General features: G+C 66.6%; 3 protein-coding genes across 9 annotated transcripts; all 3 read left to right on the forward strand.

The window, feature by feature from the left end:
• The first annotated feature begins 454 nt into the window (after window positions 1-454).
• Window positions 455-3,161, forward strand: ST6GALNAC4 (ST6 N-acetylgalactosaminide alpha-2,6-sialyltransferase 4). Of its 3 annotated transcripts, none has more exons than XM_082492670.1 (7): window positions 455-532; window positions 798-874; window positions 1,233-1,403; window positions 1,542-1,954; window positions 2,088-2,195; window positions 2,278-2,482; window positions 2,827-3,161. In XM_082492670.1, the coding sequence occupies exons 2-6, from the start codon at window positions 863-865 to the stop codon at window positions 2,465-2,467; spliced, it is 894 nt and encodes a 297-aa protein (XP_082348796.1). In that variant the 5' UTR covers window positions 455-532; window positions 798-862; the 3' UTR covers window positions 2,468-2,482; window positions 2,827-3,161. The 3 variants fall into 3 exon arrangements, with proteins under 3 accessions (XP_082348796.1, XP_082348795.1, XP_082348797.1); XM_082492669.1 differs by having other exon boundaries at window positions 2,278-2,463; XM_082492671.1 differs by lacking the exon at window positions 1,233-1,403 and having other exon boundaries at window positions 2,278-2,463.
• Window positions 3,162-4,215: 1,054 nt separating this feature from the next.
• ST6GALNAC6 (ST6 N-acetylgalactosaminide alpha-2,6-sialyltransferase 6) lies at window positions 4,216-7,787 on the forward strand. 3 transcript variants are annotated; one of them, XM_082492752.1, is made up of 7 exons: window positions 4,216-4,317; window positions 4,925-5,063; window positions 6,085-6,149; window positions 6,294-6,473; window positions 6,676-7,073; window positions 7,258-7,365; window positions 7,448-7,787. In XM_082492752.1, exons 3-7 carry the CDS (start codon window positions 6,135-6,137, stop codon window positions 7,635-7,637), a joined length of 891 nt encoding a protein of 296 aa, XP_082348878.1. In that variant the 5' UTR covers window positions 4,216-4,317; window positions 4,925-5,063; window positions 6,085-6,134; the 3' UTR covers window positions 7,638-7,787. The 3 variants fall into 3 exon arrangements, with proteins under 3 accessions (XP_082348878.1, XP_082348877.1, XP_082348876.1); XM_082492751.1 differs by having other exon boundaries at window positions 4,284-4,441; window positions 4,920-5,063; XM_082492750.1 differs by lacking the exons at window positions 4,216-4,317; window positions 4,925-5,063 and having other exon boundaries at window positions 5,732-6,149.
• A 1,624-nt stretch (window positions 7,788-9,411) lies between these two features.
• Window positions 9,412-14,633, forward strand: AK1 (adenylate kinase 1). Of its 3 annotated transcripts, none has more exons than XM_082492831.1 (7): window positions 9,412-9,461; window positions 11,151-11,193; window positions 12,285-12,320; window positions 12,993-13,156; window positions 13,386-13,502; window positions 13,959-14,150; window positions 14,414-14,633. In XM_082492831.1, the coding sequence occupies exons 2-7, from the start codon at window positions 11,184-11,186 to the stop codon at window positions 14,477-14,479; spliced, it is 585 nt and encodes a 194-aa protein (XP_082348957.1). In that variant the 5' UTR covers window positions 9,412-9,461; window positions 11,151-11,183; the 3' UTR covers window positions 14,480-14,633. The 3 variants fall into 3 exon arrangements, with proteins under 3 accessions (XP_082348957.1, XP_082348958.1, XP_082348956.1); XM_082492832.1 differs by lacking the exon at window positions 9,412-9,461 and adding an exon at window positions 10,290-10,627; XM_082492830.1 differs by lacking the exon at window positions 9,412-9,461 and adding an exon at window positions 10,827-10,954.
• The last annotated feature ends 853 nt before the right edge of the window (window positions 14,634-15,486 follow it).

Below are 15,486 nucleotides of genomic sequence, written 5' to 3' on the forward strand. Positions count from 1 at the left end.
CCCCCCGGGGCCATTGGATGGGGACCCGGGATGCTGAGAGACCGGCCTGCCCCAGCCCCGTTTTGGATCATTTTGATCCCTGAGCTGTTCCCACCACCACTGAGCGCATCAGTGTCCTGCCTGGCTGGGAGCTACTGGTGCATGGAGGTGAGAAAGGGGCTTCGGGACGGGGCGAGGGGTGTCTGCAGGGACCCCCGGGGTGGAGGGAAGGCGGAGAGGGCAGAGCGCGGGGTGTGGAGAGAAACGGGTGCCGGGGTCGGTCTCAGGACATAGGGGATGGGTCCCGGGGCCGGTCCCGGTGCGGTGTGCTGGTCCCGGAGCCGCGGGCGGTGCTGGGCTGCGGGCGCGTCCCCCGAGGAGCCGGGGGCGGGCGGGGGCGGTCCCGGACCCGGCAGTGCCCGCTCCGCTCCGCTCCGCCCCGCCGCGGCCCCGCCAGCCCCAGCCCGGTGCCGCCCGGTGGGGATGCGGGACCCGGCGGTGGCGGCGGCCCCGGGGGCCGGGGAGCGGCGCCCCCGCGGGGGCTCCCGGCGCGGTGAGTGGGGGCCGGTACCGGGCACCGGGGGCGCCTTGCCCGGCTCCGAACCCTGCCCGGGAGGGGGGGCCTGCACCCATGGGGCGGGGGACACAGGGGGAACCGGGCACGGGGGGGGACCCCGGAGGGCTTGGCGGGGCGTAAGGTGGTTCCGGCCCCGGGGGGGTCCCGGCATGGCGGGGGGGGGACCCGGGGTATTGGGGACCCTCGGGGGTCCCCCATGCCCCACTCACCGGTGCCGCCACTGAGCCTCCTCCGCATGCAGGGTGCGAGCCCCCATCCTCTGGGTGACCCTGGGACCCCGCCGGGTGACCTGCCAGCCCCCCGAGGATGAAGACTCTGGTGAGTACCCACCAGGATGAGGGAGGGGGGGGGGCAGCATCGGGGGGCCATGCGCCCCGAAAGCGGTGCTGGGGGAGGGCGCAGGTTGGCGGCTGCCGGTCCCCACAGGCAGCAGGGAGCCCCGGCGCCCGCGAACGCGGCCGTACGGCGCGTGGGCCGCTGCTGCCTGCAGGAAGCGAGCGAGGCCCCGGCACCCAGCGCTCCCCGCTGCGGCTCCTCGCTGCGCCCCGGCCAACGCGCCCGAACACCCTCCTCCGAGGGGCTGCTTGTGCCGCACGGCACCGCGGGGCCACTGACATCCGACACGGGGCCACCGCATGTGGCCAGGCCTGGAGAAACCTTCCTGCTCTGCTTCCAGGTCCGGCTCTTCCTTATGCTGGTGTGCGTGGCGGTGGTTGCCATGCTGTACGTCCTGCTCTGCTCCCACGCCTGCCTGCGGCCCTGCTGCCGGACCCTGGGGCCGTGGGGCAGCCCTGTGGCACCCACCACCCTCAGCTTCCAGGGGTACAGCCGCGTCCCCGACGGGAAGGTGCGTGGGATGGGGCAGTGCCGGGGCTGGTGCGGCAGCCTGACCTGCCCATGCCTCAGTTTCCCCTTCCTTAGGGAAGGGTGGATGGGGCTGTGGTGTGTCCGGCCGCTGCGGAGCTGATGGTACGTCTCCCCACAGCCACTGGAACGGGCACTGTGCCGCCGCTGTGCCATTGTCTCCAGCTCGGGGCAGATGCTGGGCTCGCGCCTCGGACAGGCCATCGACAGGCAGGAGTGCGTCCTCCGCATGAACCATGCCCCCACCGCCGGCTACGAGGAGGATGTGGGGACACGGAGCACCATCCGGGTGGTGTCACACACCAGCGTCCCGCTGCTGCTGAAGAACCAGCCCTACTTCTTCCAGCAGTCCCAGGAGACCCTCTACATCATCTGGGGGCCATCGAAGAAGATGAACCGGGAGAAGGTGGGCACAACTTACCGGGCGCTGCTGAAGGTGATGGAGATGTACCCCCGCCTGCAGATCTACACTCTGACAGAGGAGAAGATGGCCTATTGCGACGATGTCTTCCAGAATGAGACAGGGAAGAACAGGTACCACCAGCTCCCAAGGAGCCCCTGTGAGGTCCCCCTGCCATAGCACCCGTCCCCCCAGTCGGGTACCCACAGCCCAACTGGGCCGGCTGCACCACAGCAACCTCTCCAGCGTGGCCGCGGTGCTTTGCAGGATGAAGTCCGGCTCCTTCCTCAGTACGGGCTGGTTCACCATGATCCTGGCCATGGAGCTGTGCGAGGAGATCTGTGTCTTCGGCATGGTCAGCGACAGCTACTGCAGGTGGGGAGGGGGCAACAGGGGCAGGCGCAGGGTCATGCGGTGTCCCCCCACGTCTCACACCCACCCCATTCCCTCCCACCAGGGAAAAGAACCACTCAAGCGTGCCCTACCACTACTTTGAGAAGGGCCGGCTGGACGAGTGCAGGATGTACCTGGTACACGAGCGAGCCCACCACGCCGGCCACCGCTTCATCACCGAGAAAGCCATCTTCTCCCGCTGGGCCAAGAGGAGGAACATCATCTTCACCCACCCGTCCTGGGCAGGCGGGTAGGGCACCATCCGTGGGGTGAGGTGGCAGGGACCCTGGTGGCGGGGTGGCTATCATCCTGCCACGACGCACCCCTGCTCTGCTGGTGCCATAGTTGAAAGCCTTTTGCTGAACCCCGGAGTGGGGAGCCTGTGTCTCTGCAGCAGCAGGGCCGGTTCCCCCTGGGTGGTTCCCGGTTCCCTGAGTGAGTGGGTTCCCAGGGCCCGTTCCCGGTGGGTGGGCTCAGACCCCCCATGTCTGTGCACGGTGGGGGGGTGAGCTGAACCCACAGAGCCCCATCGGCTCCGAGCGCCTGCCTGGATGGACACAGGGTGACCGCAAAGGTTTTCCGCCCGCTTTACTGAGATCAATATTTGATGCAGGATTAAAAATTCACACTGCTGGGCTCCAGTGCGACACGGGGCGGGAGAGCTTGGCCCCACCAGGGCCACGAGCTGATGCCTCTCCCAGGGATGAAGCTTCACCGCGGTCCCTGCCCTGAGACCCAGCACTGGATGTGGGGCATGGGGAGCTGGGGCTGGCCCCCCCATCCTGCTGCCCCCCCGGGCTGGTCCCTGCGGCTCTGGCTGCCCCTTTGCCCCCCAGCCGGGAAGCTCAGGTGCCATGTGTGCCTTGGGGGCTCCGAGTTGCCTTGTCACAAGTGCCCTTGGATTCAGACCAAAGTAAATGTGGCCATTAAAAGTGTTTTTAACTCGGTGGTGCCCTGTGCTGTGCCCCTCGCGGCTATGGGACGTGGGGACCGGGGATGACAGCTGGTGGCAGGGCTGTGGTGTCCCGATCTCCTGCCAGGCTATAAATAAGAGGGGGAGGTGAAAAGGGGGTAGAGCTGAGCCTGAGCATGGAGGGGGGTGCCAAAAGCTGGTGGTTGACATTATTTGGGAGACAGCAGCTGCATCTGTGCAGGACGGGTGCTAGCCTGGCATAGATTTCGTTCTGGGTTTGGGGTGATCCTCGGCCCCACAGGTCTCAGCGCTGCTGGGCTGCAGGCAGGACGGCTGCCAGCTCACACATCCCCAGAGAGACGGGGCATGGCATGGGCACGTGTGTGGCCCTGAGCCCGGCTGCACAGAGCTGCCACAGCAGCTCTTTGAACCCATAACAGATGGCACATATTTGAGTGGGCCCGGTGGTGTCTGGGGGGCTGGGGGCGAGCAGGAGGGGCAGAGGGATCCGCATTCACTCCCATTTCAGCTGAGGCCAAGTGCTGGGGTCAAGTGAGGAGCGAGTCAGCAGGGACCTGGGGATACTGCCGGGACAGCTTCCCGCGGGTGAGTGCCAGCAGAAGAGCCCCTGGAGCTCTTTTCAAGGTGCTCCAGCTGCCACAGCCCCACACAGGATGGGCATCACTAGCACAGCACGGCCAGAATCCCGCTGGACTGTCGTTAGCCGCCGCAGCGGGGATGCAGGGCTGTGGCAGCTGTGGAGTACCCTCCTCGTCCCACGAAATGCCCCAGAGAGGGGCCCTGGGCTGCCCGGCCAGCGCAGGGGAGGCCGTGGCATCCCAACAATGTGGCCCTGTGCCCGGCAGCGGGTCAGGCACTACGTGCTTCTCCCGCCGCTCCCCCCCCATACACACCGCCCCCCCGCCATCCCGCTGGCCGCACCGGTGCCCTCGGCAATACGACTGGCCAGGCCGCAGGGGCGAGGGCGGCCCCGGTCCGCCCCGTCGAGGGCCAGGCGCGGGGAGGGCGGCGCTAGGACCACTTCAGCGCTCCCCGGCCCGGGCGGGCGGCGCTAGGACCCCCGCGGCGCTACCGGGCCCCCGGCGGCGCGCGGCTCCCGGGGCTCCGTGCGCGCGCGGCGGCGGCGGCCCCGGTGCGGGCGGCGGCGGCATCGCGGCGCAGTGCGGAGCGGTCGGTAGAGCCGGGGCGTCCCCTCCGGGACCGTGTAGCCGGTGCGGGGGCGGGGGGTGAGAGTGGGGAACGGCGCCGTGGCCCGGCCGGAGGACCGGCCCCCGCCCCGCGGCTCCGGTGCACGGTGGGTTTGGGGATTCTCCCCCCCGGGAGAGCGCATACGGTGCTGGTGAAGGGCCGGCTCCGGCCTGCCTGGGTCCTGCAAAGCGGGGCTGGCGGGGGAGGGCTGGCGCTGGTAAGGGGGGGACGGAGGGGGGGGGGCTGCACCCCGGGGTGGGGGGTGGTTGCACCCCGGGAGCGAGGGGGGGGCTGCATGCCGGGGGGGGGGGAGGTTGCATCCCCAAGAGCGGGGAGGGGGATGGGGGGCGGTTGCACCCCGGGGAGGGGGGTGGATTTGCACGTAGGAGGAGCGGAGGAGGGTTTCGCACCCCGGGGGGGGGCGGGGGAGGGTTTTCGCTTCCCGGGATGCAGGAGGGTTTGCATCCGGGGCTGGGGGAGCACCGGCAGATGGGGATGCAGCGGGATTCGCGCCCCGGGGGGAGGTGGGGGGGGACAGGGAAGGATGTGGGGGGATCGGGTCTGGATCAGCCCTTCCCCGGCAGAGCAGCGATGTGACCCCTGGGGCACCGCCATGGCCGTGCCCGCCGGAGGGGCCCGGCAGCCCCCCGCGGGGCGGAGGAGGAGATGAGGGGACCCCCCCTCCCCGCAGCGCTCGCCACCCCCTGCAGATGAGAGCCCCTGCCCGGGTAAGGCCCGCGGGGTCCCGGCCGGGGGGTGACCCATGGCCTCAGCACTGTGGAGGCACACAAAGTGGGGTGCAGCGGCAGGAGCGGGGGTCCCGGATCTGTGTGTGTGTGTCCCCAACGGTGTCCCGCTGCTGCGCCCCAGCCTGTACACGGCAGGACCCCTTTGCCCCTACATGCCTGGGCTCCCCGGGGGGGTGGGCACCGTCCCAAGCCACAGACACCGGCCCTGAGAGCCCTTCGGGGTCCCCGATCCCCCCAAAGGTTGAACCCAGGCTGCTGTGTAGTTTTCCATCCCTGCCCGCCCCCTCGGGCAATTAGTAAAGAGGCTTCAAATTTTTTTTCATTTCCATTTGCTCCGAGTACTCTGGGAGTGGCCGTGACTCACTAACGAGGACTTTAAATTGGGTCAGTTCATTTTGGCAAGCTGGGGCAAGGGGGGGTGAGAGCAGGAGGCTCCCCCCCCCCGCCCCCCCCCCCACGGGGTGCACCCCCTGTGCTTCGGACCCCCGGGGCTGGAGAGGTCCCTGCCAGTTCCGGTGGGATTTGAGCCCGTGCATGAGCTGAGTTGTGCAGGTCTCGGTTCCTCTCCCCCCCAGTCCGAGCGGGTCGTTTTAATGGGATTTCACCATGCGAGCAGCGGGTTTACCCTCCCTGACCCTGCGGGTCTGAGCGGCTTTGGCCCCGCCAGCAAGGGATAATCGCTCCCGGGAGCCCAGCCCGCCGCAGGGATCTCCCCGGCATGAGCCATGGTCGGGTTTGGCTCCTCCACACCGCAGAGCTCACCCAGCCTCTGCCCGCAGCATTTCCCTTCTGCGCACCGGTACCGGGGGTTTGTCCTCCCCTTGAAAGGGGGATGCGGGGATCCCCCTGGGCGCCCACCCCATGGGTGCTCCGGCACAGCTGAGCCGGGCTGCCTGGTGGCTCATCCCATATCCCGACGGCACCTGGGGACCCTCTCCCCGAGCAGTGTGGGGACGGGAGCCCGAGTGTGGTGGCGAGGGGGTGACCGCATGCCTTGCAGGTGCTCGTGGGACGCCGGCGACTGCTGCACGCTGAGGCCGGCGCAGAGACATGAGTGGCAGCGCGGTGAGTGCTGGGGCATCACCCTGGGGACAGCAGGGATCTCCCTGGGAACACCGGGCATCCAGCTGGAGATGCTGCCGGGAGCGGGGCCGAATGCTGACCCCCATGGGGTGGGGGCAGCGGTTGACGCTCTGCCCCCACCCGCAGAGCCAGCGCGCCGCCGCCGTGGGGGTCCTCTTTGCCCTGATCATGTTGCTGATCATCTACAGCTCCGGCAGCGGGAACGAGGTCTTCCCCTACAGCCGCCTGCGGGGCAGAGCCCGCCGGCCCCCCGACCTCAAGAAGTGGGGGGTGAAAAGCGGGTACCTGCCCGTCTGCGGGAACAAGGTACGAGCTGGGTGGTGGGATCCAGCCTCAGCGGCGGGTGCAGGATTCGGCCCTCCACCAACGTCCAGCCAAATTGTCCCCTTTGGTGGGATGATGGCTCCATGGGGGACAGCAGTGCCTTGTCCCCTGTGCCAGCTCCATCCCTCACTGCCGGGTCGCAGTGACACCGAAGTCACCTGCTCACAGCACTTGTGGTCCGCAGACCCTGACTGCCCGCTGCCACCAGTGCGTCATTGTCACCAGCTCCAGCCACCTCCTGGGCACCCACCTGGGCACAGCCATCGACGGGGCAGAGTGCACCATCCGCATGAACGATGCTCCCACCACCGGCTACGATGTTGACGTGGGCAACAAGACCACCTTCCGTGTGGTGGCCCACTCCAGCCTCTACCGTGTCCTCAAGCGGCCCCAGGAGTTCGTCAACAAGACCCCAGAGACCATCTTCATCTTCTGGGGGCCTCCTGCCAAGATGCAGAAGAGCCTCCTGAAAATCATCCAACGCGTCAGCGCCTCCTTCCCCAACATGACGGCCTACGTTGTCTCCCCCGGCCGCATGAAACAGTTTGATGACCTGTTTCGGGGGGAGACGGGGAAGGACAGGTACGTTGGAGTCACCTCCTGCACCGTGTCCCCTCCCTTTTCCAGGTCCCTGAGCAGAGCTGGCTCTTGGGCTGCTTCCTGGCTGTGGCATTGGGATGGGGGTCTCTGGGGTGGGTTGGGGACCCTGGGGGGTCCATGACCCATGTCACCTCATCCCCATGTACCCCCTGTTTCTTCTCCCCAGGGAGAAGTCACGCTCGTGGCTCAGCACCGGCTGGTTCACCATGGTGATCGCAGTGGAGCTGTGCGACGCCGTCCACGTCTATGGCATGGTGCCACCCAACTACTGCGGGTAAGGAGACCCCTGAGCCCCCACCCTGACCCCCTGGCCCTACCATGGGGCTCACCCCATGCTTCCCCCCCTGCCCCGGCAGCCGCCGGCCCCCGCCCCGCCGCCTGCCCTACCACTACTACGAGCCGAAGGGCCCCGACGAGTGCACGACGTACATCCACAACGAGCGGAGCCGCAAGGGCAACCACCATCGCTTCATCACTGAGAAGCGGGTCTTCGCCAGCTGGGCCGGCCTCTACAACATCACCTTCTCCCACCCCGCCTGGCCCTAGGGGCTGCCCCCCCGCCCCCAGGCTGGGCAGACCCTCCAGGGCTGGGATGGATGAGGGTTCCCCTGTACCCCCCCCCGGGAGTGGGGAGCAGAGGATGCCTCCCACGGGGCCACCACCGTTGTGCACAGTGGCTCCTCGCGCCTGGAATGTGTTGGGTTTGGGGGGGAGGGGGCAGGTGGTGAGTGTGGGGTTTGGGGTGGTTCCCCCCCTCTCCATGGGTGGGAGGTGTGGGGATGAGATCCTGCCTGATCCTGGTCCACGTGCATTGCAGCCCCTGCGAGTGTACGGGGGCGTGCCGGGTCCCCTCGGCTCGGTTTGGGGTCACATCACTTTTGGGGCCACCGCAGAGACTGTTTCCCCCAATCCTCTGGGTGGGGGGACCCCTTCTTGGGGCTCAGCCCCCCAAGCCATCCCCAGCACCCCAATCCCAGTCCACGGGCATCCTTCCCTCACCAGAACCCCACAGTTTTTGGTGGGATGCCGCAGGGGTGACACTGCCACCCCAAAACCACCCGTCTCCTCCTGACACCGCTGCACCCCACACCCACACTGCCAAAACCTTTTCTAACCAAGCGATGGGATTTGGGGGGGGGCTTTTGGGGGGCTTTTTTTTTCGCTCCCTGCTTCTGGCCCCAGGGTTTGTATTCGAGTTTCTCTCCAAGTGTGCCTGGCCGAAGGAGCAAGCAGGGGCTGCCAGATGCTCGTTAGCAGTAACGAAGGGGCCAGCAGCAGCCTGCGGCTGGGTCCTCATCATTTATTAACCGCTTATAAACTATTTAGAAGCGGGCGGGTAGCTGGTGGACGGGGGGGGCAGCAGTGCCCCTTGGTGCCCTGCAGCGGGGGGGGGGGAGCGGGATTTTGTTATTAATTTTTCAGCAGTGGAGAGGTGGGTGTGGGGAAAATAGCTAAATACGGTGTGTTTGGGTGCTGAGCCCTGGTAGGGCTCCGTGCCTCAGTTTCCCCTCTGGCTGTGGCATGTCCCCGTTGCAGCTGGGGCTCTGGGGACTCTGTGCCAGGAGGGGGGGGGGCAACCGCGGGGCGCCCGCAATTTTGTAATGGTTTGTACAGGAATAAACATTGCTGCAGTCTGTTGCCTTGGGCCCTGCCTGCGGGGTGGGTTTTTGGGGCTGGGCAGCGTGTGCTGGCGGTGCCATCGCGGGGGTGGGTCTTGAGGACCCCCAAACCGCAGCGGCACTGGTGCTGGGGAGGATGCGGGGAGGGGACCAGCGTGGGCCCGCTCCGGGGTGGCAGCTGAGACCTCCCCAACTCGTGTCACCCCCTGCCAGCTCCCCCCCGGGGCACGGGGCCTTGGGACGGGGGTCTCTGCAGCCGAGGAGGAGGAAAGGCAGGTAAGGCCACTGCACCCCCCGGGGATTTAAGCCCCCCGGGGGTGGCAGGGTGGGGGTGCTGCCCTGGATGGGGACAATGGGGATGGGGACAGCTGTGCCCTCGGGGGGGCTGGGGGAGGGGGGGGGAGGGGGTGTGTGTGGAGGGGGGGGCTGGCAGACCCCAAACTCAGCAGGGTGAGGGGGGTCCCCTCAGATGGGGGGGTTGGGGGTGTCCGCACCGCGGGGCCGTGCGGGGGTTAACGGCATAACGGCATTTCCCCCCCCCCCCCCCCCCCCCGCCGGGCCGGCACAAGGAGGACCGATGCTCGGGGGGGGGGGGGCGGTGTTGTGTGCCCCCTCCTGGGCTCGCGCTGCCCGTCCCCTGCCCGCTCCCGGCATGCACCGCGGCGCCAGCGAGCTATATATAGCGGTAAAAATAGCCGGGCAGGACCGCAGGCAGCTGCACGCGCTGCCCGGGCCGGCCCCGCGCCCAGAGGTCAGTGTCCGTCCGTCCGTCCGCCCCCCCGAGGGGGGTCCCGGTGCCGCGGCCCCGCCCGGCTTTGGGCGGGGGGGAGGGGGGGGCGTCACTGCGGTACCGGCCGTTGCGGGGGGGGCTGTGCCCGGCGCCGCTGAGCGGGGGGGTGGCAGCACCGGCTGGGAACGGGGGGGGCATCGCAGGGGGTCGGGGGGGACCATTGGTGCTGAGGCATTTACGTGGGTGCTGGAGCCATTGCAGGGGGTGCTGGGGGGGCTTGCGGGGGTGCTGGAGGCCATTGCAAGGGATGCTGGGGGGGCTTGTAGAGGATACTGGGGTCTTGCGTGGGGTGCTGGGGGTCTAGCAGGGATGCTGGGGGGGCTTGCAGGGGATACTGGGGAGGGCTTGCAGGGGATACCGGGGGGTTTGCAGGGGTGCTGGAGGGTTTGCAGGGGTGCTGGGGGGGCTAGCAGGGGTTACTGGGGGGCTTGCCTGGGTGCTGGGGGGCTCGCAGGGGGTGCGGGAGGGATTGCAGGGGTGCTGGAGCAGTCCAGGCCTGGGCCTGGGGTCCCAGGGAGGGGGGGGGAGCTGTATGCTGGTGGGCTGGGGTGGGGGCTGGGTGTGGGGGAGGGGTGGGTCGGAGCTGGCGGTGGGGTGAGAGTGGTGGGAGCACCCCGGGGTGCATCCCGCCATGGCCTTTGCTGGGGAGTCCCAGGCCACACTGCAGCCCCCTCCCCAGCCCAACCCGCTGGGCCCCCACGGGCCAGCACCCCCTCCCCATCTCCTCAGGACCTGGCACCTCCACGTCACCCTGTGCCCAGCGCTGTGCTGGATGAGGCCCTAAGCCCGCACCAGGGTCCACGGCTGCCCCCAGCCCCCCATGGGCCTGCCAGAGTCAATGCCGGTGGCCCGGGGGCTCAGCACCCCCCACAATTAGGGACCCCAGGGTTCCTGCACACCCCACCCCACCCCCCCCCCCGGACACCACAGAGGCCACCCCAGGGCTTTGGCCCCACAGCGCAGGTGGGAGGTGACCCGGTGCCGGTTTCAGCCCGGCCATACTTAGCCTCTGCCCTTTCCAGGCTGTAACACAACCTTGTCAGCGGCCACGGGCTCGTTTGGCCACAGGATGCCCCATCCCAGCACCCCGTCCAGCCGGTTTGGGGTGACGTGCTGTGGCCAAGCAGGTTGGGTGCCACAGGGCTGGGTGTGGGCAGGCAAAGGGGACACCCCACACCCCCCCTGAGGTGATAGGGGGGCAATGGGGTGCTGCAAGGGCCCCCTTAGGCCCCCCCCAAAAAATACAGCCTGCAGGGAGCTGGGGTATGTTGTCTCCATTGCTCGGTGTCCTGGTGACACCGGTCAACCCAAGCTGGTTTCCTGCTGCCGGGCAGCACCCCGGGCATGGGGATGTGGTCAGGGCAGGGGAGGAAGCCAGTAACGTCACTGCGCGTCACCCGGCATGGGGAAGCCCTCACCGCAGCCGGATGGGGCGGGTGGCTGCTGGGAGCCAGGTAGGTGATGGCCGTGGGAGCAGAGGTCCCCAGCTCCTCATTTTAGGGCCAAGCTGTTAGCGGGGCAGAAGACCCGACCCGTGGCTTGGCCATCATGGCAGGGAAGGGAGAGCCGTTGTCTCCGCGGACCCTGGCCTTGGGGACCTGTGTGTCCCTGCCGTGCTGAGTTGTTTATCCTCCTGCTCTTCCCTTGCAGCCTGAAGTGCTCCTGTGCCTGGACCGCGGCAGCATGTCGACAGGTGAGTGCTCCATCTGCCTGGCGTCCGTTCCCCCTGCACCCATCCCACTGTCTCCCCTGTATCCATCTGCTTTGCATCCATGCTCTCCATCCCCCCTGCATCCATCCCCCCGGTCCCCTTTGCATCCATCCCCCCTGCATCAGTCCCCCCTGCATCCATCCCCTCCGTCCCCCCTGCATCCATCTCCCCTATATCCTCCTGTCCCCCCTGTATCTGTCCCCCTTACGCACATCCCCTTCACCCCATTCATCCCTTCCATCTCTCCCCTCCATCCTCCTTCCATCCCTTCCCTGTGTTCTCCTCTTGGCTCCCTCCCCTCTGTCTGTCCCCCAGTGTCCCTCCAGCCCCCCACGTGCCCCACGTCCCCTTGGTCCCTGCCAGCTACTTGGCTCTGTCCCCAGCCCCAGGGATCGCTGGGTGCTGGAGGAGTTGAAATTTCAGCCGGCTGTAATCAGGAGATGGGAAAGTGGTCCCGGAGTGTCTCGGCTTTATTTTTAGCTCTGCCTCCCCCCGCAGCATCGCACCCCAGCATTGCCCTGTGCTGCGGCTGGGACAGATCCTGCAGGTGCTGAGGGACCCTGTGCCTGGGTGCTCGGCAGGGGACAAGGCAGTTAGTGCCACCTGCACATCAGCCACCAGGCCCAGGGACTGATGCTGGGGTTCAGAGACTGCCAGGGGATGCGCCAGGTGCTTGAGGTGGCCAAGCGGAGCCTCCCGCAGCTCCTGTTAGCCCGCCAGGGTGACGAACTGGCCACGGGGATGGATGCGGCCAGTCCCCACCCGCGGTGGAGCTGTGGACAGTGACCGTCTCCGGGACACCATGCAGCAGTGGGATTCCAGCCCAGTGGCCATGGGGCCACGGGGTCTTTGTGCTCAGCCATGTCCAGCCCGACCAACCCAACCCACCCAGGTGACAAGGACGAGGGGGACACATGGCTGCTTCCCACTTTGCCTTTATCCCCCGGGGCCCCGGGGTGGGTCCCCTCCATCCCCGGGGACACCTGCCCTGGATCTTGTGCCCCTGGGGACACCTCACTCCCCAACATGCTTTCTGACTTTTGATAATTATTTATTTTCTTTCTCTCCCCTAGAAAAATTCAAGAACCACAAAATCATCTTCGTGGTGGGTAAGTTGGTGTCTGGGTCCTGCTGCTGGTGGGGTCAAGGCCACAGCACAGCCCTGTCCCTCTGTGCCTCCAGGTTGGGGGGCTGCAGGGAGCAGCCAGTGCCCCAGGCTGGGGCTGGAGGCTGAGGCCGTGGGACCTCAGCTGTCCCCAGGTGCTGTGGGGTGGCTGTGGCTCCAGCCCAGCTCCTTGAGGCCCTGGCGGGATGTGCTGAGACTGGGAGGGCGCCTCTGGCCAGGCATGGGCTGGCAGTGTCTGGGGTGATGTGACAGTAAACACCTGGGCGGTGACACCCTGGATGCTTGATGGGACAGTGATGTCCTGGGTGCCATCAGGCAGTGATGTCCTGGACACTGATGGGGCAGTGATGTCCTGGGTGCCATTGAGACCGTAATGTCCAGGTGCTGATGAGGTGGTGGTGGTGTCCTGGATGCCATCAGAGTGGTGGTGCCTGTGTGCCAGTTGCCAGCAGCCCATGCTACCCCCAAGGACATGGCATCACCAAGACCACCCCAGGAGCAGCTCTTCCCATCCTTCTGGCACTGGGCTTGGGGACACCGACCCCCATCCTACCAGACTCTGGGGATTCCCGCATGTCTGTGCTGCCACTTCCACGTACCCCACCAGCTCCTTACCCATGGCTTGGGGCACGTGTGGCCCTCGTGTGACTTGCAGGTGGCCCTGGCTCAGGGAAGGGGACCCAGTGTGAGAAGATAGTGCAGAAATATGGCTACACCCATCTCTCCACGGGGGACCTGCTGCGGGCAGAGGTCAGCTCAGGCTCGGAGCGGGGCAAGAAGCTGCAGGCCATCATGGAGAAGGGCGAGCTGGTGCCTCTGGTGAGTCCACGTGGGCCACCGGCTGTGACACAGTGGGGCATGCAGGCAGGGGTGGCTGTGGGACACCAGATACCACGGTGACAGTTGGCATGTGGCCTGGGGACATCTCCATCCCTGCCACCCCAGGGGTGATTTGCAGCAGGGACTGGGGGCGCTGGGTTCTGGGGGGTGCTGAGGGGGGTCATGTTGTCCTATGTCAGCCCTGGCAGCTCTGTCTCCCCCTCACCAGGACACAGTGCTGGACATGCTGCGGGATGCCATGATAGCTAAAGCAGACGTGTCCAAGGGCTTCCTCATCGACGGCTACCCCCGCGAGGTGAAGCAGGGAGAGGAGTTTGAGAAGAAGGTGAGGGCTGGTGCTGTGCCGTGCCATGCTGTGGCTTCATCCAACAGCAGCCTGGCTCTCTATCCCGGTGAAAATCCCATCCCAGCAGGGTCTAAACTGGGCACTGTCCCAGCCAGCAGGTTCCCCTCCTCAGGGACAGCCTGCGCCCAGGGTGGAGTGGTGGTGGGGGGAGACATCTCTGCAAGATGTCCTCAGGCTGACAGGGGATGACTGCAGTGCTGGCGCGATGGTCATGGCAGAGAGCCAGAGCTTGGCCACGGTGTCCTTCTGCCTTCCTCCGCATGGGTCTGGGGGCCAGCAGGACACATACCAGTAACCTGGTGTCCCCCAGACCCATGCTGATGGAGGCAGAGGATGGCGTGGGGACATCTGTGACCCCCATGCCCACTGCCACCGTATCCCCAAACCAAGCCAGACCCTCGGCATGGTGACAACGACGTTCCCTCCTGCCCACAGATCGCCCCCCCCACGCTGCTGCTCTACGTGGACGCAGGGAAGGACACAATGGTGAAACGCCTGCTGAAGCGAGGCGAGACCAGCGGGCGGGTAGATGACAATGAGGAGACCATCAAGAAGCGTTTGGAGACCTACTACAAGGCCACTGAGCCCGTCATTGCCTTCTACAAGAGCAGAGGCATTGTCCGCCAGGTAAGCATCCTTCAGCCCCGCGGCTTGGGGAGCATGTGGTCCTAGGACAGGGGAAGTGATGGATGGGGATGATGAGGGAAGGGGGAAAAACTAAATCCTGGCTCGTTTGGGGTGGGCTGGACCCCCTCTAAGGATGGCCCTGCACGCCTTTGCCCTAAATTGGCCCCGATCTCTCCACCCATGGCCAAAATCCATCCCTGGAAGAGTGCTGGTCACGCCCTCCCCTCGGGTGACCGCCCCCCAGCTAACCCCTCTGCACCCAGCTCAACGCCGAGGGCTCCGTGGATGAGGTTTTCCAGCAGGTCTGCTCCCACCTCGACAGCCTGTAGCCGACCCCCGGCCCTGCTCCCCCCGGGCGTGCTCCGGCAGAGACAGCGGAAGCGGCTTTATCCTGTTTTCGTGGACGGAGCCGTGCGGAGGAAATTTCAAGGACATTGTGTTTGGCTCTTTCCCGTCTCTCCCCAGTAAAGTTCACTTTAATGAGCCCAGACTTTATCTTTTTCTTCTGTCGCAGGAAATGAGTTTTTCTTTCCAGAGGTTTTTTTTTTTCTCCCCCCTGTTTCCCCCCCCCTCCCCAGCCCCTCTGGAGCTGATTAAGGGCAGGAAGCGGGTGTTTATCCCACCGGGGCAGTGGGATGCTGTGCTTGGAGGAAGGGAGGGAGCATCCCGGCCTCTTGCCCTGGCTTCCCAATCCACGGACTGCGGGGAGCCTGCGGCCGCATCCTTCAGCCCGTCCTGCTCTCCCTGATCCTGTCCTGCTTGCTGACTCCCCCTGTGCTCTGGGTGTGTGTCCCTGGAGACACGGGCAGCATCTGGGCTGTATCCTGCACATGCATCCCCTCCCGACGACTGTCCCGCAGGCTGTGGGGTCTGGGGGCGGATGGATTTGGACGCCCCTGTGGCCCCAGCCATGCCAGGATGGGGATTTCCACCACTTTCACACCTTGGCGTCTTCTTGTTTCTTTTTGGGGGGTACGTGGTGGCTGCAGCGTGGTGTTTTGAAGTGGCACAGTGCCCTGGAGCAGGGTGTGCTCCCTGCCCCGCTGTGCCATTGGTGCCACCTCTCAGCCCGGGGTGCAGCCCTGTCTGGGGATCAAGGGACAGGCTGGGGACACCCAGCTGAGGCTGGACACCAGGCCGGGTGACCCCCTGGGTGGGCATCTTTATGGGGGGTGAGTCACAGAGCCTCAGCAGACATTTGGGGGTGCTGGTGTGGGGGATGGGGATTTGCCCCCCCCCCCCCAGCAGTGCCCAGGCACGACGCCACAGCAGAGGGGCTGTGGCAGGGTTTGGGGCTGGGGTTTAGCCAGGCTCAGGGAGAGCAGGAGGCAGCAGA

Source organism: Vanellus vanellus, assembly GCF_965231255.1.
Source record: "Vanellus vanellus genome assembly, chromosome: 18".
NCBI lineage: Eukaryota > Metazoa > Chordata > Aves > Charadriiformes > Charadriidae > Vanellus > Vanellus vanellus.